The sequence below is a fragment of the Hakea prostrata genome, chromosome 1 (genome assembly GCF_041222555.1).
Source record: "Hakea prostrata isolate BN-2017 chromosome 1, UWA_Hpros_2, whole genome shotgun sequence".
Taxonomy (NCBI): Eukaryota; Viridiplantae; Streptophyta; class Magnoliopsida; order Proteales; family Proteaceae; genus Hakea; species Hakea prostrata.
This window is the reverse complement of record NC_142600.1, coordinates 4,011,914-4,038,571: the sequence shown is the minus strand read 5'-3', so window position 1 is coordinate 4,038,571 and position 26,658 is coordinate 4,011,914. Positions and strand designations below refer to the sequence as shown.

Below are 26,658 nucleotides of genomic sequence, written 5' to 3'. Positions count from 1 at the left end.
TCTAAATAACCTTCAATTAAAATAATATTAAAAACCAAAACACCATAGTAAAAATTCAAATTATCTTTAATTATTAAAAGCCCAATATATACCCTTTTGATAATTCAGTATTGAAATTGCATTTTGATATCAATTCGTTCGTGTTTTTTTAGTTCTTTGATAAAAATAAAATAAAAATGGTATGTTGGGTTTTAATAATTAAAGATAATTTGGGTTTTAAGTATGGTATTTTGGCTTTTAATAATAATTTTAATTAAGGGTAATTTAATATTTTAACTGCTAAGATGATTCTGATAATTTAGGGTTTAAAATAAATAAAAAAATATTTTTAGCCAAGAGTAGTTTTGGGTTTTAAAAACTATTTAACGGTCAAAATTAAGTTTAACCAAAAAAGTTAACAGAGGGGAAGTGTTTGATATATTTGTTAGGTAAAAGGGGAGGCAAGTGATATTATCCAATACGATGGGGTGTAAGTGTTATTTGTCCAGCTAACAAGGGAGGTAAGTGATATTTTAAAAAAATAAAATAAAATTTTAATGACAAATTATCACTTTTATGATTAATTTACTATTTTTTTTATTTAAATTTTTTACATACACACCCCATTTGCCATGAAACTCGTGACTCCCTAAAAAATCATAGAATTCATATAAATTTTAAAGTATGACCCAAATACCTTTATATGTTAAAATAACTCAAGAACACATAATCTAAACCCCATTTGCAAAGTAGCTAGAATCTTAACGAGTTGAATGAAGAGATTCACTCATCTTCTTCATTGATTGAGTTGAGCAAAGGGGAGATGAAGGAACTTCATTTCTCGAGCAATTACTAATCCATGCGTTGTTAACCGCAGCCTTAATTCTGAAGCACCCAGAAAGATTTCCGATCGAAATTGTGATTTCCGCTGAGATCAATTGAACCCAACGCAAGCAAGTCATTAAAACTGACTCACAAGCAACGAAAAACGGATAATCCCAATAGACGTCATTCCAAACGCAACATCTTTTTGTCCCAAATTTGAAATTCTCATTCATTCCCTTCACTCTTCCTCCACAAACAAACTACATGTATAGAATATGGATTGGGTTGGAGACAGATGAGAATGTCAAAACCTATTCATTACATTATTCTAGCTAATTCTCTAATTCTCTACTTCTTTGATATGGGGAGCGATTTCGTTGTTTTTATCTTAAGTTATGACGCCATTTTTACATAATAGAATAGGATATCAAATCTTATATTTTCAGGTCCAATTGGTAAAATTATCTATTTATCACGGATTTTGCTTGGGAGCAGTGCCAAAGCAGCTCACGGCTGGATTTAACTCTTCCCCAAATCCTTCAATCTTCACCGTTATATTCTTCCACATACAAAATTCATGCACTTAAGTGACTCTTGGGCGGTTTAACAAGGTAAACCGAATGATGAACGAACCAGGGTACTGACCGAACCAATTCGAACTATGCTTCAAAACCCCTTTGCCTCTCGTCTTCCTCCTTCGATCTTGAACGGAAGAAACGCCTGCAAAGCCACACACAGCTCTGATGACTGAGAGCTTCAAATATTTGACGGCGTTCCGACGGTTTGACACAAGAGGTGCTCAATCAGGTTTATTTCTCTTCGTATAAGGGTTTTGTTTCATAGATTTGATTTTGTGATGGAATAGATTTCAAGCTTAGGGTTAAGTATCCATTTTCTTTCCTTTTGCCTATATTCTCTTTGATTTTCATTTTGTTTTATATTTATTTGAACATAAGAACACCTAACGAGGGGTGAGGGAAAGGGACCTTCTATCTTTTTGTTGATGTCACGAAAGAGGCATCTGGGTCATCTCCAGGGATAAATAGAGGACGTAGGGTCTGAGGATCTCTCTTTTAAGTAGCAGCTGTTAATGGCTTGGCCCATATAACAGTTTGGTCCTTTTTTTAAACGATTCCCCCAACACATCCTACTGAGGAGATCACTCACTTCTCTGTATACTCGATTTCTTGCTATCAAATTGCAACATATTAAATAATTAAATCTCGTCTTTGTGAATCGAATTGGTTGGGGGAAACATGAATCTAAATAATTGAGTGGTTTTCTGTTATATTAGGTGTGGGAACTCCATTGTATTAGTTACTGTCGCCTTTTAGTTTTGAATACAGTTAATGAATGGATACGTGTCCATGCTGCTAAGTATCCAGATTCAACAATTTTCAGTTATCTGTTGGATTATAATTCAAATAGAAACATGAGTCCCAATTAGAATTGGATTTTGCAGGGAGGTTTGAATATTGTAATCTTGTTTAGTGGAGGAAATGATGGGAACAACAGTAGTTCCATTGTGAAAAGCTGAAACTATTGTGTTGTGTTTACATTATTGTTATTACCTTGTTTTCCCCAAGTGAAGTTTAGAAATTTGGGTTGTCTTCTTCCTTTTAATTAAGATTGAGTAAATGATCCTTCTGTTTGACCCTTCTGTTTGGCCTTCTAAACTAGATAACTTACACTTGTTCTGTAGTTGCAGGTCGGTCAGATGATCATTTTCCCCCCTACAAAGGCTCTGTTAGGTTGTATCCTACAAAAAGCTTGGTATCTCTGGGTGCTTGCTCCCTTCTTTTATTCCCTTTCTTATTGTTTTAATACCTTTCAATATCTACATCCCTTCCCACATTCTTTTAGAACTGAACTGGTGTTTGTCTTGCTCTAATTATTTCAGTATTGATGAGCTGAAACTCTGTTTCAGATAATGTTAAACTGAAGATTTAGGGCTTTCATAGAATGCTTGAAGATGTTGGAAGGGGAGTTTGATGAAAAGCCTTACTTCAATGGGGACACCTTTGGGTTTTTAGGTGTGAGCTTAATCCCCTCCTAACAGGGTGAAGAGGTGCATGGAAAGGGAGAGTGTGTTCAAATCCTTCCCTGAGCCTCAGAAGATTTATGAATATGCTGTCAACATGAAGAAAATTTTATGGGATTGAATGAGTGAGGAAGACAAATATCTGGAATTACAATTCACCTTATTTGTGAGGAAAAAAAAGACATTAAGCTGGATGTTTTGGGTTATAACAACTATTTGTTATTTGATTTGGCAGGCAAGGAACAATACTAAGTATCAAGTGTAGAATTAAACTAGATAGAATAAAGACTATATGATTACAAATGGTCATGTTTAACAGGAGATCTTCTAGGCTATGATAATTGGCCTTCAGCTTACATTCACACCCAAATTGACTATGGATTGTATAATTCAAATAAACTGATTAAAACCTCCTTGATTGTCGCAGGTATCACTGGGATCAAAATGAAACCGAGTCAACGGATTTTTTTGCCTTGTAGATAAAGCTAACTATTCACAGGGAAGATGCGACCTCAAAAGACAGACTACACCTTTTGACCCTTGCTCTTTACCATGGCATCCAGCATGCAAGATTGCCCAATATCAACCTTGAATGGGTTCTCTCAGATTTTAAGGAGTGGGGAGACTTGCCATAACCACTTAAACTGTGGCCTCTGAAATCTGTGCCTTTGTTCCTTTCGATATCTAGCTTCCTGTTACAGTCTAAAATTCAGAAATCATTTTGTTATGATGAGCATCATGTGGGTGCTCCGATATCACTTTTAGAATGTAATGCCTAACCTCTATAAATTTGTATCACCTCAGCTTGTAATATAAGTCTTTCTCTTATGGATGTCTTCTCTTATTCTCATAAAAAAATTAATAAAATTGAGAGACCTATCTCTAAATAAACACCGAAAGGATGCATCAAATAGGATACAGTAAAATAGAATAGTATAACAAATTTGAATGCCTGAATATGTCATTTAGGCAACTTTTAAAGCTGATCATGTACAAATACAAATGTGGACAAGAATCCATTGACACATACAAAGTTCTAAACATCAATTTCACTAAATTACACAAGGTCATGCTCTGCTGATAGCCATCTTTAGCTTGAAACCGTCAACCTGCTCTGTTTCTTGCTTACCTCCAACAATTTTGCTTCTGAAACAAGATCAAATGATCAAACATCAGCAAAATTGAAAAGGTAAAAAAAAATTCTGGATAAAAAATAGATGTTGAAACAGTGGGGATAAATAAGTTCTCAACATGGAAATGCCCCCAAATTTGGTGGAGCTTTAGATTTGAATGGAAAGAAGAGAACTTGGATCAGAGAAACTGAACAGTCTGATTTGCAACAGACTTCACAGTTGGAGCTCCAAACTCAAGCCTGGAAAGCAATGAAGGAGATGTTTCCGTGAACCATTTTCAAGTTCTCTGTTTCTCATAATTGGCTTTAGAATGGCTTTAAAAATTATAATCAGTAACAACCAGTCATTTGAGCTCTTGCAAGATTCAGTCCAATAAAATAGAATATATATGGCACTCAATATAGGAAAAATGAGAAAAGAACGCAAATCAGCCATTCTAAGCCAGAGGCGCACCAACCAAGAGTCCCCTCTCACCCAATTTAATTTCAAGATCAAAGGACTCCAAGAACTGACAACAAATACATAAACCAAATAATAATCAATTTAAGGTTTCCACTCCTAAATCCATTCATTAACTGTATTCAAAACTAAAATGCGACAGTAACTAATACAATGGAGTTCCCACACCTAATTTAACAGAAAACCACTCAATTATGTAGATTCATGTTTCCCCCAACCGATTCGATTCACAAAGACGAGATTTAATTATTTAATATGTTGCAATTTGATAGCAAGAAATCGAGTATACAGAGAAGTGAGTGATCTCCTCAGTAGGATGTGTTGGGGAATCGTTTAAAAAAAGGACCAAACTGTTACATGGGCCAAGCCATTAACAGCTGCTACTTAAAAGAGAGATCCTCAGACCCTACGTCCTCTGTTTATCCCTGGAGATGACCCAGATGCCTCTTTCGTGAAATCAACAAAAAGATAGAAGGTCCCTTTCCCTCACCCCTCGTTAGGTGTTCTTATGTTCAAATAAATATAAAACAAAATGAAAATCGAAGAGAATACAGGCAAAAGGAAAGAAAATGGATACCTAACCCTAAGCTTGAAATCTGTTCCATCACAAAATCAAATCTATGAAACCAAAACCCTTATACGAAGAGAAATAAACCTGATTGAGCACCTCTTGTGTCAAACCGTCGGAACGCCGTCAAATATTTGAAGAGAAACAGTCGTTGAAGCTCTCAGTCGTCGGAGCTTTGTGTGGCTTTGCAGGCGTTTCTTCCCGTTCAAGATCGAAGGAGGAAGACGAGAGGCAAAGGGGTTTTGAGGCATAGTTCGAATTGGTTCGGTCAGTACCCTGGTTCGTTCATCATCGGAACGCCGTCAAATATTTGAAGCTCTCAGTCGTCGGAGCTGTGTGTGGCTTTGCAGGCGTTTCTTCCGTTCAAGATTGAAGGAGGAAGATGAGAGGCAAAGGGGTTTTGAAGCATAGTTCGAATTGGTTCGGTCAGAGCACTGGTTCGTTCATCATTCGGTTTACCTTGTTAAACCGCCCAAGAGTCACTTTTTTTTTTTTGGTAAACCAACATTCATTTCAAAGAACAGGGAAATGACAAGGTGTCAGAATTACAAAGATCCAACAACCAAGTAGTGGAATTTGGCCGCTTAGTCCTCCCCGTTAAGGTAATCGCCTTCCCAACTAGAGAATGAGCAACAATGTTGCATCCCCTAGGAACAAAGTGAAAACTACAATCCATAAAATAAGAAGAAAGGTGGATGATATCCTCTACAATATTCAAAATATCAACAGAAGTAGTGACTTTAGAATTAAGAGCATTGATCAACTGTTGACAATCACTTTCCACCATTATATGATCAAACCCCTTCGCAGCTGCATCTAGAAGAGCCTCACGAATTCCTAAAGCTTCTCCCTCAAGAGGTGTAGAAAAGGAGTAAGGGACAGAGACCGCACATGAAGAAACTCCCTTGTGATCTCTCAAAATATAACCCAAACCTCCTCTGTTGTCTTTGAGGGCAGCATCTGAATTTAGCTTCATAACTCCTTTAGGGGGAGGCTTCCAAGATAGGTTTGAGTTACTCACAAGCAGTGCAAGCAAAGTCACCTTCACCTCAACCACTCGAATAGCCTCTATATGAGCCTTGACTTCTTTTAAAGCTTGCTGAACTATACGGCCAGGAAATGATTTGTTTCCTTCAAAAATTAGCCTATTTCGGGCTTGCCTCCCAAGAGTCACTTAAGTGCATGAATTTTGCATGTGGAAGAATGTAACGATGAAGATTGAAGGATTTGGGGAAGAGTTAAATCCAGCCGTGAGCTGCTTGGAGCAGTGCCACGTAGGCACTGCTCCCAAGCTTGTCACAAGATTCAAGCCCATTTGTCGTCTTCATCAGCGAGTTCACTGTTGCAGGAAATTGTGTCTGCACCTTTTAGAAGGAAAAAGGACAAAAATATGGAAGTCCAGAGTGAAATTTATGGTTTTGACGAAATTTTAACTACTCGTCTCGCAATTAAATTTCATCAAAAAAAACATAGAATAAGGATCAGGAGGTCTCCTTAGACATAAAAGGGAGAAGTCCTCTTCGAATAAAACTCAGGATTCTGAGAAGAATTTGATGGAAACTCTAATTATTTCGAAATCATTTGATGCACACTTCCACTTTATAGCTAAAACTTGGAATGTATCATCCATTCAATTGAGGGGGCCACTTCGAGGGTGAGTTGGTCATTGATAAAGTGTCTCATGATGTAAAGGTTGATCCAACAGTTTTATCAAATGTTGCAGTGAGGCCAAGAGGGGAAGAGGTAGTTTCAAGTTGTACTCAATGACTACACATTTAAAAGAAACAAAAACAAGATCTCAAAAAGTAAGCAAAGGAAGATTGTTTTTAAAGAATTTTTTTTTTTTTTTTTTTTTGGGGTAAAATTGACCAACCCTTGGTAGAGAAAGAAAAAAATAAGATGAACTATCAAACTTAGGTTATCGGCTGTTCTGATTGTTAAGAAGTTAAAAAAAACAAAAACTCTTTATTTCCTTGCTTGCGCTCGTATACATAACTCTGTCGATCTCCCTCCACCACGCCACTCTACTCTACCATGAAGAACCCAGGTTCAATTTTTTAGCAATATATGTTAGCGACTTCAGTTGTACTTGTCAATCTACTTCTTGATCCTATCGTTGTCTTCGTTGGTGATGGGGTTGGAGCCATTGAAATTCTTCTACGCGATTTCCCAGTCGAGTTATGTGTGGCTGCAGGTATTGCAGACGTTAGGTTAGGGTACGTGTTGTATGTGCTTCTGCTGCTCATGTACCTGGTTCTCGTGTTTTCGAGGGGAACGGGCTGGGCTCGAGGCTGTTGGGCCTGGGCCAAACAATGGTTGGATTCGCGGTGGGCTTGCATTATTACGCAACGGTGTTCCACAGGGCAGTGCTGCGTCAACATCCCAAGACGAATTGGACGGTGCAGGCCATCTACGCGGTTTGCTTCTTCTTAATCTGTTTACTTGTGAACGTCACCGAGAGAAGAAAGAAAACTTACCTACATCATGGTGGTACTGGTACTGACGATGGAAAGAAAAGCTACTCAGTCTTGGAAATATCGTGGATGTTGTTGGTTCTCTGCATTAACACACATTGCGAAACTTAACTATATTTTTTAACATCTTCACTAACAAGTATGAGTCTTTACCATTCTACCAACTCTGCATTGTCTATATTTTTTTTTTTCATATTCTCCTATTACACATTTTTTATATTATCCAGATATTAAAAAATCATACATTCATACTACTTATGTCTTTTGAATAATCAATAAAATTTGAACGATTCAAATTTTTTTATCAAGAGACTAAAGATGTTTATTAATTTAATATTCCATTTTATGTTCAACGAATCGTTATCATCTTGAGTCCAGTTATATAGAATTATTCGAATAGGGATAGTGTTGAATTCGAGAAGAGCCGGGGTCCACTCAAAATTGAGAGAAGCTTCCTTTCAACTTGGTTGTTTTTATTTCTACGGAGCAAAGGGGAAGAAAAAAATAGTACTTCTATATGGAAATAGGACCGACATAAACCACAAGTCCACGCATGGTTGTTTAACCTAATAAGTAAATGGACTTAGCTTTTACACACATTTGTGTTTTCAACAATTTGATGCAGGTAAAAATAGATGTATGAAAGAACTTGAGTTCCTACCCTAATCTTTAATATTTGAAGGTATGGTCATTAATCATTACATCGCTTGCATGCTTGAAAATATGCCTGGAATTTTTACTCACTTGGTTGTTGCGACCATTGTTAAAAAATATTAAAGATGAACTTCTAACCAAAAAGAACTTCAATAAAATAGAGAAGGAAACATATTTTATTCTTAACATAAAAACAAGATTCCCTGACCCTAGGAGCCTGGCCAGGCTTGAAGTCTTGGGTTGAACTCATGGAGAAAAATGGCCCAAACATGATCAAGAGGTGTCGGAATAAAATATACAGTTGGGCTGGGCTTGGGCTTGGGCTTGGGCTTGGGCTGAGTAAACAGACATTAGGGACGGTTGGAGTTTACGAAGCCCACCCAGCCCGTGACACCGCTTCTGATGTCAACAAACCCACAAATAATGTTGTATGTGATCTATAGTCCAAGGGTTAACTGATAAATTTGTACATATTACTTTGGATTAACCAACCAATTTAGTAGGTTACCAACAAAAAAAAGCAACCAATTTAGTAGTCTTATATTGTTATTATTCATGTCCAAGGGTGTTCATTGTTATAGTCTATAAGGATCAGCCCAACCCAACCTGGAGAGCCGGTCAATGTTGGATTTTTCAAATTCTGACTCACTTTAATCCGTTGTTTTCATTTTTCAAAAAACCATTAAGAACTCAGATTTTTATTTGCCGCAGCGCTTACAGCTAGCAGCTAGCCGCTGCGATCACGCCACGTGCACATAAACAAATCTAACGATTATAAATGAAAACACGAGGATTCAAGTGTAAATATAAAATTATTTTTTTACGAAATCTCACCAAATCTTTTAAAATTTACAAAAAGAAGTACCTGATGTTTACTCGAGTCAGGTGAACTCGATTTAGGGATTCTCGATTTTCTTGCTTCCTTTTACTTGCGCATCCACCACAAGAACCTCCCAAAATAAATCCTTCCAGATGATTTGTAGTAATTGGTTGAGGACTTGAAAGAGCTTCAATGATGTCTCTTGCTACAAACCTCACCTGAATACTCTGAGGGTTTGTAAGTAAGATTTCTTCCCGTGAACCTTGCCTTCAACTCTTGAAACAGAAATTCACCAATCTCACTTTCAGTTTTCTTGGAGAAAAGTAGGAAATGTTTGTGTTCTGTATAAGGAACTGTTTCTAAATTTGCAAAATAAACAGTAACAGCCAAACCAAAGCCAACAAGAAAATGATCGTGGTCCCAAGGTACTTTGGACCATCATTTTAAGGCTTCTGGGTATGACTTGTTAAGCTGGATAATAAAATCTTTTCCCAAAGCCAAGAAAGGGAAAGTTGTTTTGTTTCACTCCAATCATCTGAGAACAGGTTCTTCAAGAAATCAATGATGAACAAGAAAGACCATCAACAACAAAAATTGAACATTAATATTGAACTTCGTAGGAAAAATTGAAGATTAATATTGGCGCTTGAGTCCCTGGCTTGCCTCTTCAGTTGGAGGTCATTGGTTTAAGATTCTCGAAGCGAAACCCAGGCAGACATCAACAACAAAGTTTGCTTTCTTGTAAGACCTCATGAATGACGATGAATACATACTACAAATACAAAACCCTTTGAAAACCTGTGTAATTTTTAGTGAAGAAATTGCAAACGGGGGTCTAGATCTAGATTTAGATTTAGCGTTTGATTTATTTTGGGAGACTCTTGGTTCAATCATTCCCACTTAGAAGAGAGGAAGAAGAAAATGAGAGAAATCGAAAAGCCCTAATCGAGTCAGAACTTCTTTGTGTAAATTTTAAAGATTTAGTGAGATTTTGTAAAACAAAAATTTATATTTACACTTGAATCTCGACATTTTTATTTACAATCGTTGGATTAATATCCGTGCACGTGGGTTGATTGCAGCGGTTAGCTGCTGGCAGCAGCCGCTGCCACAAATAAAACATCCCAAGAACTCACTCACTGCCTTCAACAAATAGAATCAGGTTTAAAAATGAAAATTTAGAAAACTAAAATGTCTTTATTGTAATTTATATTTTTATATTTTTATATTTTTATATTTGTATATTTTTATATACATCTTTACATTTTAATTTACAATCATTATATCTAAGTGTTACACGTGGCATGATATTGGCCACTGGCAGCGGGTACAAATAAAAATCTGAAAAAAGTCAACTGGGCAGTGAAGGACGTGGTCCAATTACTTAGAAGGCAGTGGGTGAAGGTCAAGTCGATTTACATATATGGGTTACTTTGGGCCCTGGAGGCACAGGAAGAGTCAGTCACTTTCTTATTCTTTTTTTGGTCAAGAGTCAATGTCCTATTCGACAGCTCTGCTTCCGAATCACAATTAAGAGGATACCATATCAAGGCTCTACTAGTCGCTTTGTTTCTTGTATGTTTTCACGAACAATGTGACCCACTCACAGCAATTATTGTCCCAAAATAATAATGGCAAAGTTAGGGAAGTATGGATGGAATGGATGCCGATCTCTGCATCTTGGAAAATTTATCAGGTGCATTTTGTCCATTCATTTCCTTATATATATGTGTGATATGTGTTACAACAACACATTGAATGGTTAAAATTCATTTATAAATCACATCAAAAAGTTGTTTGGTGTGACTTTTAAATGAATATCCACCATTTGATATGATGTTAGGACTCTTAGGACACATGTCACACATCTACAAAAAAAAACCATTCATTTTCTACAAGAAAATGGATCTAATATTGGTCCATACATCTTGTTTTTTGTGCGTTCTGATATTCTTCATGTAGCATCCATCCATCTAACCGTTAGATAGACGATATTTAGACGCATAAGGAGTTAGACTATTGAATATCTTAAAGTATGTTGTGGGTTAGATTGTTCGGCCCTTTGCGTGTTTAGATGTCGTCCATTCAACAGATAAACATATAATAGATCATTGGTGTACGTTTGCCACAAAGAATTATTAGCGTAAAAACTTGGATCCATATCTTCCAATAATAATATTTCATGATTTTTCTATTACCTTCTAACCTTTCTTTTTCACATTAAAATTCTTTAGAGGTCCCACTCAGCAACCTCTCAATGAGGGTGACGCGTTCTTCATATACTTCAACTCTTAGATTTTGATATTTTGAACCAGGTCTAGCCACTTTTGATTGAACAATTTAAACTAAATAATGAATAATCAGATTTAGAAATATATAAGGGACGCGTGGCAAGAGCTGGCTGTTGGATCCCGTTGGGTGCGGTAGAGAATTAGAATTTTGAATTCAATAAAGAGGGATTTTTATCTGTCCTACACGGATGAGTGACGTGTGTCCATAAAATCAAACCGTTGAGCGGTAAAGGTAAACTGGTAATTGGTTCTATTTGGTCAGAAGTTTCTCTAAATTACAGATACTCACCCCATGTGAATTAAATTTGCAGAAGAAGTCACTTTCATCACTTAAGTGAAAGTGTGAAACCCTATGTGTCGTTCATCTGCCTTCTTCTCCGGCGACATATTTGGGAGGTTACCGTCTCAGAAACGCTAAAACTTCTAGACGAACTGCTTTAGAATATGATGGAAGAGAGGTTAGAATAGAAACGATAGATGTTAGGAAATTGGATAGGCCGCGAACTTGTCTTCCATAAGGCTTTGGCGACTGACGAACAAGAAAGATTCAAGCTTTTGTCCATCGTCAAAAAACAATTCGACAAGTATTTACAGTCTATACTGATCTTCATTCTATTCAAGTTTCAAGTTAATCACGATTACGTTTCTATTGTAAAAAATTGACAAAAAAATTTTTAATAGTATAAAATTATATTTGTGAATAGTGCGGGTGTGAAGCCCACGTTAATAGTACTTGAAAGGAACCCAAGTGAAAGACAACAAAATATATAATCACAAAAGAACACAAACACAACAATACTTATACAGTGTATGGGAGTAATTTCATTTTCGACATTTGAAGTTAGTGTTTGTCACTTTTATGAGACGACTCGACAGTTTAAACTTTATTCCGTTGATCTATTTTCAAAAAGATTTAGTTTTATCGGAAACTTTATCCTTATTTTCTTCTTCTTTGAAGCGATTCAATGTTTAATCCACGTATTTTGAAAATACAGATTAATCTCATTTTAGCAATTTTTAGGGACCTATCTTTTTTCTAGATTCAAGCTCAATCATGCATTTCTTTCAGATATTTCTTTCTCCCTCACGAGTCACGAGACTCACGACCAGGCCTTCACCTTTATTATTGATCATTTTATCTCATTTATTCGCCATAATGCTCTTCCTGTTTTATCACATTTTCCTTTGTATCCAAGCATTGAAAATCTCGCCTTGACGTTTGCGCATTAACTAAGTAATTTTTGTGAAAAAGACCAAGATATTTAATGTGTAGGACCAAGGAACGAGATTTTGCTGGGTATCGCTAGTTCACTACCCAGCGAACCGGCGATATCCAGCGAAATTTCGCCGAATATCGCCGAAAATCCCAACCTATTCACATGTCACGCCACCTTTTCTTTAAAAAAAAGTGATGTGTGACAGTGTTATGAGAGATATTTTCCAATCCATTTTTTAAACTTAATGTGCATTAATTGCTTGTCTAGCACGACCTTCTTTTACCAATTACCACACACATGACACAACCATGTGTGTGGTCAGGAAACTTCAACGTGATGCCTGCTTTTTTTTTTTTTTTTAAGTTTTTACTGTTCATTCAAACTTTGTAGAGTTTCAGCTTTCAGCCTTTCAGGTTCATTTCTCTCTCATTTCTTCTCACATATGCAGGGTTGCAGCGACGTAGGTTTTAGATAAGAGCTCCTCAAGCATCTGACGATTCTGCTAGTTAGGGTTTTGCGTCGAAGAACATGAACACGTAATACTATTTAAGGCTTGAAGCCATCTGGATGATGACGGCCACCATCTCCGGCAACTGCGAAGTCTGAAATAGCGTCTTTTTTTTCTTTCTTCTTCAAGCCTGTTTGCTTAATCACTCACTCCTTTTCTCTCCATCACAGTTTTTCTGCAATATGGCAAGTGTTTCAGTTTGACTTGAGGATTTGAATGAAAACGAGTGACATCGGTGGTATTTTTCGTTATATTTCGCTAATTCGCCGGAAATCGCCGATTTTTCGGCGATTGTTGGAAAATTTTGTTTTCGACATCATTCTCAGTTCGCTGTTTACCAAAATTTGGCGAAATTTTGCCGAATTTCGCCGAAAGTTTGTTCCTTGCGCAGGACTACCTGCCTAACAGTCAGGGATCGAAACCGGTCATAATTTCGCGAACAGGCGCGATAGCGGTAGTTCTTTCCTTTCAAACGGGGGCCACCATGCAGGACGTGGGGTCCCACTTGCTTTCTTTTCTCTATATAATCCAATAATTATCACTCGAATGCACAACTCAGATTCAAATCTTCATTCGATCGACACCCGAGTCCATTTTCCGGCATGGGATCAACATCACCATCATCATCATCTTCTTCGTTGGTGTTTAAAGTCCGACGGATTGAACCTGAGCTGGTCACGCCAGCTAAACCCACACCTCATGAGTTCAAATATCTCTCAGACAATGATGACCAACAGTGTCTACGGTTCCAACTTCCCATAGTACAGGTCTACCCAGCTGAGCCATCGATGAGAGAGAAAGATCCGGCGAAGGTCATAAGGAATGCATTGGCAGAAGCTCTAGTTGTTTACTATCCATTGGCCGGTAGGCTTAGAGAAGTGCAAGACCGGAAGCTGGTGGTGGAGTGCACCGGCGAAGGTGCCGTCTTCATCGAGGCCGAAGCTGATGCGAGTGTTGAGCAGTTCAGTGATGGGGCGTTGCTACCACCTTTCCCGTGCTTGAAGGAACTTCTCTATGAGGTCCCTGGGTGGGGTGATATCCTCGGCTGCCCTCTATTAGTGATTCAGGTGAGGATCTGACCGAATTAGTTACGTAAATCTTTTTGATGCAGTGGTTTGCATGAAGACAAATGAGGCATCCTCATAAAATTCATCATGTGAAGCTTACTGAGAGCCGACAGGGTCTCCATAACAGTCCCGCTTGACTTGCCTCTAGGATGGACCTTCCATTCGTGTCGTAGTTGCCTTTTTTTGCCTTAGTGTGAATGGGGCATTCTATATTAGTTATGTTTGACCGGCCTATGCCCCCACCATAAACGGTTCCCTCACCCGGGTTAAATCTCTACCTGATCAAGTGCATATCTCCCGTATCAATTTGCAAAAGTAGGGTGGCAAAAAAACTAAAGGAATTTTGTAATGGGATGAGAGAGAAAAAAATAATGGAATTTTGTAGAAAAATGTTAACTGTAAATCTCACTTTCTCATTTTTTATTTTTTATTTTTTCGTAAAATTTTAAAAAGCTAGTTCGCATCATCTAACGTTCCAAAAATCTTGGTTAAATTGGGTGCAGGTAACCCGTCTGATGTGTGGTGGATTCATCTTCGCTCTCCGTTTAAACCACACCTTGGGGGACGCAGCAGGCTTGGTCCAGTTCATGTCAGCCGTAGCTGAAATAGCACGCGGTGCAGAAGCTCCTTCTGTGCCACCCGTGTGGAATAGAGAGCTCCTCAACGCAAGGGATCCTCAACCATCAGGTGTGACCTTTGAACATATTGGGTACGATCAAGTTCGCGATACTAAGGGCACGCTCACCATGGATATACCTCTCGACGACATGGCCCACCAATCCTTCTTCTTCGGTCCCTCTGAACTGGCAGCGTTGCGTAGACATTTACCTTCACACCTACGTACGTGCACCAAATTTGAATTGCTAACAGCATGCGTGTGGCGATGTCGTACGATTGCTATCCAAGCTGACTCTGAGGAGGCACGCGTATGACAATAGTTACTAACATACGTGTCAAGTGTCAACCACCGTTACCCGTCGGATACTACGGCAATGCTTTGGCTCTCACGGTGGCAATATCGACGGCAGCAAAACTGTGCGAAAGTCCGGTGGACTACGCTCTGGAGTTGATAAAGAAAGCAAAAGCACAAGCGACGGAGGAGTACATGAGATCAGAGATGAATCTATTAGTGATGAACAAGGACCGGCCCTACCTTACAGCCGTGAGGAACTTAGTAATTTCTGATTTGAAAGGTGCGGGTTTCACTGACGTGGATTTCGGGTGGGGAAAAGCAATATATGGTGGGCCTGGCAAGGCTGGTGTAGGAATATATCCTGGGGTGCTGGGCTTCTACATACCCTTCAAGAAGAACCCATAATAAAGGTGAGGATGGGACTGTGCTGTCGATTTGCTTGCCAGGACCAGCCATGGAGAGGTTTGTGGTTGAGATTGAAAGGTTGATCAAGGGGTCAGTACGTGTGGATCAATAAATGATAGCTACTACTCAGCAAAGACTACTTCGTATTAATTCTTGTTTCCTTCCATGACTATCGGAGTGTAAGCCTAAATAAATGATATAATAGCATAAATAGCAAAAGTCATTAGACATCTCTTTACTGCTTCGTCTGAATCATTGCATATACACATATAGAAAAAAAAATGTCTCTCTTAACTCTCTCTCAACGGTTGAGAGCGGATTTAACATGGATACAGCTCCCTCCCTCCCTCAGGGTCATCTATTAAAATAGTTTGAATTCCTTTATCAGATCTTCCTTTGAAACATTCGCATGTCAGGAATACTTTTTTGAATAGCTAAAGTAGTGAGGCGTCTTTTCTTGATAGCAAAAACGTATCTTCCTTGAGGTGGAAAATGGGTGAAGCGTGTGCTTGAAGTCGAATGTATAAAATCCAACAAAAGAAAGGTTTTGGTCAATTTTAATCAATTTATTGTGTATGAAGATAGAGAAAAATATGTGTATCTCTTGTAAACGCTTTGGGCATGTAGCATCACTATGTTCATTCAACACATGACAAGGTTCAAGAGGTTAATCTCCCTATGCATCGATGGGGAGGAGTCCTCTTCGAATAAAACTCTGGATTCTTAGGAGAATTTGGTAGAAGCTCCAATTATTTTAAAATCGTTTGATGCACAAAAACCATCCTATTCAGGTGAATCAAATTTTAAAATTTTAAATAATATGGAAAGTGCAAAACTGAGTGAGTCATAGCCTAACACTCCTCAGGATAAGGGCAGTAAAAATTTAGCATCTGCAGAAATCATGATTCTTGTATCGTCTACCCTAAGGGAGGAGGTTAATTAAGCTATCATGGACTCTCATATTTCACAGCAAAAAATGAAGAATGAAGTAGATTATAGAGTTATTAAATATTTAATACACATAAAAATTTTGAACACGATAGAGCAATAGACAAATTACCAAAAGAGAGGGCCTACACAAAGTAATTTGCACAAGATGGGAATTCTCAAATTTTGGTTTATAGCGAGGAACTTGGAGTCTATCATCCATTCAATTGAGGGAGCCCATGTAGTGGATGAGTTGGCCATTCATAAAGTATCTCATTATTTAAGGATTGATCCAACGATTCGATTCAATGTTGTTGTGAGCCCAAGACGTTATGATACGAATTCTAAGATTAATCGGTGCAATAAAAAAAATGCAACGTGGTGGGCGGAGGGAGCTTGTTTTGAAGAAATTACATGAATTGACCAACTCTTAGTAGAAAAAGAAAATAATAAGAGGAACAATTAAACTTAGGTTATCCACTTTTCTGATTGGGAAAGGGTTTTTCTATTTAAAATTTTTAACCTTTTAGAAATATTCGGATGTGAAGAAGAAGGCAAAGATCAAGGGATTTAATCCTCTGCGGCTAGAATGCTAGCGGCCATCCAACGGCTATTCTGGATGGCCGCCACATGTCAGCACTGAAATCTCAACCGCTGACTTTTAGACTGGTTATTTGGATAGAATGAAACGGTTTGAACATGGTGGACCAATATGGTTCAATTAAACCATAATTTGGGTTTCAGGGTTTGTATCAAGGAGGCGTGACAGTAATTGCCGAAGCTTCGGCAAGAACCATTTCGAACACTTAAACTCACCTCTATAGATTTTCTTAAACATCTTCATCAGATTTGAATCATTGAAAGGAAGATAACCAGCATTCAAGACATATAAGATGATGCCACATGACCCAATATACACCTTAACTGCTTCCAAGAGCTTCCGCCAATGCCGACGTCCAGCCATCTCCTCTAATCACAGCTGAAATAGCTATTGGCAAGTTCTGAACCATTGTGCTCAAACCAGGGGAGGAGACCCTCCCTATATCAGTTCCTACCTGCCTTTCTTTGGCACCAAGGGAGGGGAAGTCCCGTTCAAATGTAGCCTTATGAATCTTGCTAACAACAGAGCCCCCACATAGCTTTTTTTTTTTTTTTCCCACCCCTGTGTGGTGGGGGTTTGTGGGGGGGGAGAGGCTTAAAAGAATCCATTGCTGTTTTTAATCATCCCAAATATCTTCCCTTGGATATTGCTTTATTTATAGAGTCAGCTGCTCTTGCTTTTTTTTTTTTTTTTTTTTTTTTTTTCTTTTGCTCTTATTGTGCTAGGGGGTCTCATAACCCCACAGTAGCCCTCTGGTTTTCCCATTGTTTCCCTTTTCGCCCCCCCCCCCCCTTCCCCTGAAATCATTGATTGTGACCGCCTTAATGTATCCTTCTCAGTCCTACTTGTAATGATCCTAGACAAAGGATCAACATAGTCTCGGTATCTGTAATCCACCAACACTGGCCTATCTTTATCACGGAGGTCAAGGGGATCCTACCCTAATCTCGAATATTTGAAGGTATGGTCGTTAGTCATTACATAGGTGGTCGAGCATAAATTATTGTTATTATTTTTACCAAATAAAGACGATGAAGATATATTTTCAAGTGCAAAAATGTGGAGCTGATATGCATGGCTTGCATGCTTGAAAATATGCCTGAATTTTCACTCACTTGGTTGTTGCGACAATTGTTCAAAAATATTAGAGGAAACAGATTTTATTCTTAACAAAAAAAACAAGAATTCCCTGGCCCTAGGAGCCTGGCCAGGCTTGAAGTCTTGGGTTTGAGCTCAGGGAGAAATGGCCCAAACATGATCAAGAGGTGTTGGACTAAAATATACAGTTGGGCTGGACTTGTGCTTGGGCTTGGGCTGAGTTAACAGACATTAGAGCCGGGTTGGAATTTACGAAGCCCACCCAGCCCGTGACACCGCTTCTGATGTCAACAAGCCCACAAATAATGTTGTATATGATCTATAGTCCAAGGGTTAACTGATAAATTTCTACATATTATTTTGGATTAACAACCAATTTAGTATTCTTATATTGTTATTATTCATGTCCAAGGGTGTTCATTGTTATAGTCTATAAGGATCAGCCCAACCCAACCTGGAGAACCGGTCAATGTTGGATTTTTCAAATTCTGAATTAAAGCCTGGTCAGGCCCAGGCCCTCTTAAGAAGACCCAGGATTAGCCCAGATATTTTTTAGGTAACTTCACTTTTCATATTACAATGGTGGATGATCACTCACTTTAATCCCTTGTTTTCATTTTTCAAAAAACGATCGAGAACTCGGATTCTTATTGGCCACAGTGCCTACTGCTAGCAGCTAGCCGCTGCGATCACGCCACGTGCACATAAACAAATCTAACGGTTGTAAATGAAAACACGAGGATTCATGTGTAAATATAAAATCATTTTTTTACGAAATCTAACCAAATCTTTTAAAATTTACAACTAGAAGTACCTGATGTTTACTCGAGTCAGGTGAACTCGATTTAGGGATTTTAGATTCTCTTGCTTTCTACTTGCTTCCTTTTCCTCTGCGCATCCATCACAAGAACCTCCCTAAATAAATCCTTCCAGATGATTTGTAGTACTTGGTTGAAGACTTGGAAGAGCTTCAATGATGTCTCTCGCTATAAACCTCACCTAAATACTCTGAAGGTGTGTAAGTAAGATTTCTTCCCTTGAACCTCGCCTTCAACTCTTGAAACAGAAATTCACCAATCTCACTTTCAGTTTTCTTGGAGAAAAGTAAGAAATGTTTGTGTTCTGTATATGGAACTGTTTCTAAATTTGCAAAATAAACAATAACAGCCAAACCAAAGCCAACAAGAAAATGGTCGTGGTCCCAAGGTACTTGGACCATCATTTTAAGGCTTCTGGGAATGACTTGCTGAGTTGGATAATAAAATATTTTCCCAAAGCCAAGAAAGGGAAAGTGGTTTTGTTTCACTCCAATCATCTAAGAACAGGTTCTTTAAGAAATCAATGATGAACAAGAAAGACCATCAACAACAAAAATTGAAAATTAATATTGAACTTCGTAGGAAAAATTGAAGATTAATATTGGCGCTTGAGTCCCTGGCTTGCCTCTTCAGTTGGAGGTCATTGGTTTAAGATTCTCGAAGCGAAACCCAGGCAGGCATCAACATCAAAGTTTGCTTTCTTGTAAGATCTCATGAACAAACGATGAGTACATAGTACAAATACAATACCCTTTGAAAACCAGTGTAATAATCTTTAGAAAAGAAATTGCAAACGGGGGGTCTAGATCTAGATCTAGATTTAGCGTTTGATTTATTTTGGGAGACTCTTGGTTCAATCATTCCCACTTAGAAGAGAGGAAGAAGAAAATGAGAGAAATTGAAAAGCCCTAATCGAGTTAGGACTTCTAATTGTAAATTTTAAAAGATTTTGTGAGATTTTGTAAAACAAAAAATTTATATTTACACTTGAATCTTGGCATTTTCATTTACAATCGTTGAATTGGTATCCGTGCACGTGGCTTGATTGCAGCGGTTAGCTGCTGGCAGCAGCCGCTGCCACAAATAAAACATCCCAAGAATTCACTCACTGCCTTCAACAAATAGAATCAGGGTTTAAAAATAAAAATTTAGAAAATTAAAATGTCTTTATTGTAATTTAAATTTTTAATATTTTTATAAACATCTTTACATTTTAATTTACAATCATTATATCTAAGTGTTACACGTGGCATGATATTGGCCACTGGCAGCAAGTACAAATAAAAATCTGAAAAAAGACAACTGGGCAGTGAAGGACGTGGTCCAATTGCTTAGAGGGCAGTGGGTGAAGGTCAAGTCCATTTACATATACGGGTTAGGGGTTACTTTGGGCCCTGGAGGCACAGGAAGAGTTGGTCACTGTCTTATTAGTTTTTTTGGGTCAAGAGTCAATGTCCTGTTTGACAGCTCTCCTTCCGAATCACAAATAAGAGGATACCTCATACCTAATCGCTTTGTTCCTTGTATGTTTTCATGAACAATATGATCCACTCACTGCAATTATTGTCCCAAATTAATACCGGCGAAGTGAGGCAAGTATGGATGGAATCGCATGCCGATCTCTACATCTTGGAAAATTTATCAGCTTCATTTTGTTCATATATTTTCCTTGTATATGTGTGACATATGTCACAATAGCATATTAAATGGTTAAAATTTATTTATAAATTCATGTGACCTTTAAATGAATTTTCATCATTGGATGTGACGTTGGATACATGTCACACATCTACAAAAAAATGAGATCATCCATACATCTTGTTCTTTGTGTGTTTAGATATTGTTCATATGGCATCCATAAATCTAACATATTAGATAGACGATGTTTAGATGCACAAAGAGTCAAGACTATTGAATACCTTAAAGTATGTTGTGAATTAGATTGTTCGGCTCTTTGTGCGTTTAGATGTCATCCATTCAACAGATGGACACACAGATCATTGGTGTACGTTTGCTGCAAAGAATTATTGGCGTGAAAAACTTGGTTCCATATCTTCCAATAATCATTTTTCGTGACTTTTCTATTACCTTCTAACCTTTCTTTTTCACATTAAAATTCTTTAGAGGTCCCACTCAGCAACCCTCTCAATGAGGGTCACACGTTCTTCATGTACTTTCAATTCTTTGATTTTGATATTTTGAACCAGTCTAATCATTTTGATTGAATCTCTGTAGTCACTACCAAGACCACGAAGAACAGCTAGAACCAAATCTTCATCAGTAATTGGTTCAGCAATAGCAGCCAAGGCATCAGCAATCGACTGAGCATGTTGAAGAAACTCAGCAATAGATTCAGATCCCGTTGGATCCCTGATCTTTAAGATCCATTACACGGGTCGAGTGGGGCTAAATGCGAGAGTTTATCCCAAAAGCGAGCAACATGTTTCAGACAATGAAGAGATGAGCCAACTCATAATAATTTGATCTTGCGATCCCACGCAGGCGATCTTCGACAAAGATTCACAAGAAGCGCACGAGGCACATCGAAGAGGAAATCGGACGAGGAACGCACCATCAATGTAACCGTAAAGAGCATAACCTCGAGTAACGGCCCCGGCCTTCCGGAGCGGATAGTTGGAAGGACCAAGCCGAGGAGCAAAGAAACTACATTCGGTGAGATCGGAGGGTTGCGCGAAGAAGAAGAAGCGAGTCATCGGGATCAAGAAAATCCTAGCTCGCGGGAGCAAGAAAGCAACGATACCATGTGATGGAACTAACTGATTATCATTTAGTAGAAGATGTATTTATACAAGATGTAAACTCTAGATCTAAGTTAGTTACGGGTATTCGTGAATCATAAATTCTGCAAATAATAGCTGTAGAAGAAGAACATCTGGTAGGGACAGCTGTCTTAGAAGTATTGTTCCAGTGTATTGGTAACATAGGAGTACTCTCTACACCAGATCAATTTAAACTAAATAATGAATAATCAGATTTAGAAATATATATAAGGGACGCGTGGCAAGAGCTGGCTGTTGGATCCCGTTGGGCGCGGTAGAGAATAAGAATTTTAAAAAGCGCATTTGTACCAAAAAAAGCGTTGGATCTTGTTGAGCTGGCGTGCCAATGGAGTAGTAGGATAGTTAGGAACCTGCTTCTCAGTGGAGAGGTCATGGGTTCAACTCCTACCGGCGGCATATGGAATATCTTTATCTCCATATTTAAAAAAGCGCATTAAGAGGGATTTTTATCTGTGCTAAAAAAAATTAAGAATTAGAATTTTGAATTCAATAAAGAGGGATTTTTATCTGTGCTACACGGATGAGGACACAAGAATTAGAATTTTGAATTCAATAAAGAGGGATTTTTATCTGTGCTACACGGATGAGTGACGTGTGTCCTTAAAATCACCGTTGAGCGGTAAAGGTAAACTGGTAATTGGGTTTATTTGCTCAGAAGTTTCTCTAAATTACGGATACTCACCCCATGTGAATTAAATTTGCAAAAGAAGTCACTTTCATCACTTAAGTGAAAGTGTGAAACCCCCTGTGTCGTTCATCTGCCTTCTTCTCCCGCGACGTATTTGGGAGGTTAACGTCTCAGAAACGCTCAAACTTCTATACAAACTGCTTCTGAATATGATGGAAGAGAGGTTAGAATAGAAACGATCGATGTCGGGTTTATTTGGTCGTGAAGGCCGTGATTCTCTAAAGTTACAGATACTCACAAAAAAAAAAAAAAAAATATTTTGGGTGTAGCCCATGTGAATAGTACAATTTGAAACCCAAAAGAAGTCAATATAAATCATCACTTAAGTGAAAGTGTGAACACCTCTGCATGGTTCATCTTCCTTCTTCATCCACAGGCGTATTATGGGAGGTTAACGTCTGAAAACGTAGAAATAACATTCGTTTTTTTCCGAATACGATCGAAGAGAGGTTAGAATAGAAACGATCGATGTCAGAAAGTAGAAATAACAGTGCTTGGATTTATAATCTCAACTCAACCCTATATCAAAAACTAGATACTCATGTTCTCACACTCTCAATCCTTAAAAGAGTTTCAAACTCACTATTATCTCTCGTTTTCTTGTTTCTCTCTTCTCAAGCAACCCCCACCCCTATTTATAGATGGAGATGGGATGCTGAAAAGAAAAAAGGGAGAGACAATTACTTGATTAGTTAGTTTTATGTTTTCATTTACAAAAATCACCCATCAATGTTTCACTTAATAAAATTAGCTAAAATTGAGTTTGAGTTTTCAAAATTAGCCAAAATAGTGATTTTTCATTTATTTGGACATTTTTATTTTTAAAATTAATTATACCAATATGGGAGTAAAAATAATCAAATGGAATGAGAAATAGTGACTTTCTCTTTTTAAAGGTAAAAAATGTCAAAGGAATAAAAAATTACTATTTTGACTAATTTTGTAAAGCTAAACATTATTTTAACTAGTTTTTTTGGTTAAATGAAATATTGACTGATTATTTTTATAAAGGAAAATTTCCAAATGAGTTGAAGAGAGAATTTCATGTGAAGACAATTTTGGAACACCTCGTGAACTTAACTTTATCTTTTTCTAGATTCAAACTTAATCATGGCTTTCTTTCAAATTTTTCTCTCAGCCTCACCAGTCACGAGATTCACGACCAGGCCTTCACCTTTATTATTGTTCATTTTATCTCATTTATTCGCCATAATGCTTATCCTGTTTTATCACGTTTTCCTTTGTCTCCTAGCATTGAAAATATCGACTTGACGTTTGCTCAATAACTAAGTAATTTCAATGAAAAAGCCTATAGATATTTAATGCGCAGGACCACCTGCCTAACAGAACAGGAGCGATAGCCGTAGTTCTTTCCTTTCACACCTGCTGTATTTTCTCTATATAATCCCACACTTCTCACTCGAATGCAGAACTCAGAATCAAATCTTTCATTCGATTACAACCACCACCGAGTCCATTTTCCGGCATGGGATCAACATCACCATCATCATCTCTTCTTCTTCGTTGGTGTTTAAAGTCCGAAGGATTGAACCGGAGCTGGTCACGCCAGCTAAACCCACACCCCATGAGTTCAAATATCTCTCAGACAATGATGACCAACAGTGTCTGCGGTTCCAACTTCCGATAGTACAGGTCTACCGAGCTGAGCCATCGATGAGAGAGAAAGACCCCGCGAAGGTCATAAGGAATGCATTGGCAGAAGCTCTAGTTTTTTACTATCCATTGGCCGGTAGGCTTAGAGAGGTGCAAGACCGGAAGCTGGTGGTGGAGTGCACCGGCGAAGGTGCCGTCTTCATCGAGGCCGAAGCTGATGTGAGTGTTGAGCAGTTCAGTGATGAGGCGTTGCTACCACCTTTCCCGTGCTTGAAGGAACTTCTCTATGAGGTCCCTGAGTGGGGTGATATCCTCGGCTGCCCTCTATTAGTGATTCAGGTGAGGATCTGATTGAATTAGTTACGTAAATCTTTTTCATGCGGTGGTTTGCATGAATACAAAAGAGGCATCCTAGCTAATGAAATTCATCATGTGAAGCTCACCACTGACTGAATTCCTCAGACGCTTTCACATACTTAAAAAGAATCCTAAACTTGAATAAGAATACTGGATAGGATTCCTTATTTAAGAAGAAAAAGATAGAGTTAGATGAATTAGAATAGGCCAGAAACACTTTACCTACTGACCATTCCATATTACTCCTACACATTGCTGATGGACATGGAGTTATGGCAAGGATCGGTTCGGTGAATGGGGTAAAAATTTGTGGTGAATGCTTGACCCATCTCACATGACCGTTCACGGAAAGATAGGGTTTGTAACCACAAAGTGGATAATTTGATTTGGAAATTGCGCAGTGTATGGTCAAGAACGAAACTAGGATTGAGATTTCGATCTTGACCGTTTATTTTTAAAAGTTGTTTTCTACATTTGTGTGGAATTAGAGGTCGAAATTGAAATCTCAACCATCATTTTCAATCTTGACCGTACGCAACACTACATATTAATTACATTGCACCCACGCAAGACCCAATTGATCTTGATGGACAAGCATCTATAAAGACCACTAAACAAAGATATCAAAGTAATAGATATTTTGCTAAGGAGAAAACTCTTGTGTTGTTCAAATTGTGAGAATATGTTATAGATCCCGTGATGGGTATCCGTACAGCTCTGTGACCCAAATGTAACGTGGGTTGTCTTGTACATGAGTGGGTTAGTAGGACCGAAGGAGGGAGAGAGGTGCTTAGTCTTTACACCATCAATGAACAAAGTTGTGTTTGTTTGCAAAGCTGGGTTGGGAAAAAAAATATGAGAATTCCATAATAAAAGAAAATAAATAAATTTTATGAAAAAAATATTAAATATAAATGCTATTTTCTTATTTTTCACAAAATTCCACTTATATTGTAAAATTTTGAAAAGCCAGCCAGTTAGGATGTTGGCATCATCTAACAGTCCAAAAATCTTGGTTAAATTGGGTTCAGGTGACCCGTCTGATGTGTGGTGGATTCATCTTCGCTCTCCGTTTGAACCACACCTTGGGTGATGCAGCTGGCGTGGTCCAGTTCATGTCAGCCGTGGCTGAAATTGCACGCGGTGCAAAATCTCCTTCTGTGCCACCCGTGTGGAATAGAGAGCTCCTCAACGCAAGGGATCCTCACCCATCAGGTGTGACCTTTGAGCATCCTGAGTACGATCAAGTTCCCGATACTAAGGGCACGCTCACCATGGATATACCTCTCGACGACATGGCCCACCAATCCTTCTTCTTCGGCCCCTCTGAACTGGCAGCGTTGCGTAAACATTTACCTTCACACCTACGTACGTGCACCAAATTTGAATTGCTAACAGCATTCGTGTGGCGATGTCGTACGATTGCCATCCAACCTGACCCAGAGGAGGACACGCGTATGACTATAATTACTAATACACGTGCCAAGTGTCAACCACCATTACCCGTCGGATACTACGGCAATGCTTTGGCTTTCACGGTGGCAATATCGACGGCTGCAAAACTGTGTGAAAGTCCGGTGGACTACGCCCTGGAGTTGATTAAGAAAGCAAAAGCACAAGCGACGGAGGAGTACCTGAGATCAGAGATGAATCTATTAGTAACGAATGGCCGGCCCCACGTTACAGCCGTGAGGAACTTAGTAATTTCTGATTTGAAAGGTGCGGGTTTCACTGACGTGGATTTCGGGTGGGGAAAACCGATATATGGTGGGCCTGTCAAGGCTGGTGTAGGAATCTATCCTGGGCTGCTGGGCTTCTACATACCCTACAAGAAGAACCATAATAAAGGTGAGGATGGGACTGTGCTGTCGACTTGCTTGCCAAGGCCAGCCATGGAGAGGTTTGTGGTTGAGATTGAGAAGTTGATCAAGGGACCAGTACATGTGGATCAATAAATGATACCTACTAGCTACTCGGCAAGACTAGTCATGTTCCTTTTTCAAACTATCTATTCTATCTTTAATTTTTGTTTTTTTTGGTAGAAAATGGCCCATATATAAACGTGCGACTCACGACATACATCAAGATTACATAGATCAAGAAACCAATAATTCAAAATAGGTCAAAGATTCTAACACGCAACGGCCACAAACTTACTCTTTAATTTGGTTTTCCAATTACTAAGTCGTAGTCCATTAGAACGGACAAATTCTGACGATAAGAAGATATCTTTTTATTTATTTCATTTTGCATACCACTTTAGTTAGGTAGTGGTAAAAAGCTGGAGCAAAATTTCACCCATAAAAAAAATAATAATAATAACAGAGGCAAAAACCCTATTACTTTGAATCGTTTGATTTACTTCTAATGCGGACATGGATCCTGTGTTCCGTGTGGAGG

General features: G+C 38.4%; 1 protein-coding gene and 1 long non-coding RNA gene across 2 annotated transcripts; both read left to right on the top strand.

The window, feature by feature from the left end:
• The first annotated feature begins 1,339 nt into the window (after window positions 1–1,339).
• LOC149026772 (uncharacterized) lies at window positions 1,340–4,055 on the top strand. Its single transcript, XR_016171746.1, has 3 exons — window positions 1,340–1,611; window positions 2,513–2,587; window positions 3,273–4,055. It is a non-coding gene; the product is annotated as an uncharacterized LOC149026772 (long non-coding RNA).
• Window positions 4,056–13,456: 9,401 nt separating this feature from the next.
• On the top strand, window positions 13,457–26,551 carry LOC149026771 (benzyl alcohol O-benzoyltransferase-like). Its single transcript, XM_089156138.1, has 2 exons — window positions 13,457–14,036; window positions 25,290–26,551. Exons 1-2 carry the CDS (start codon window positions 13,572–13,574, stop codon window positions 26,211–26,213), a joined length of 1,389 nt encoding a protein of 462 aa, XP_089012264.1. The 5' UTR covers window positions 13,457–13,571; the 3' UTR covers window positions 26,214–26,551.
• The last annotated feature ends 107 nt before the right edge of the window (window positions 26,552–26,658 follow it).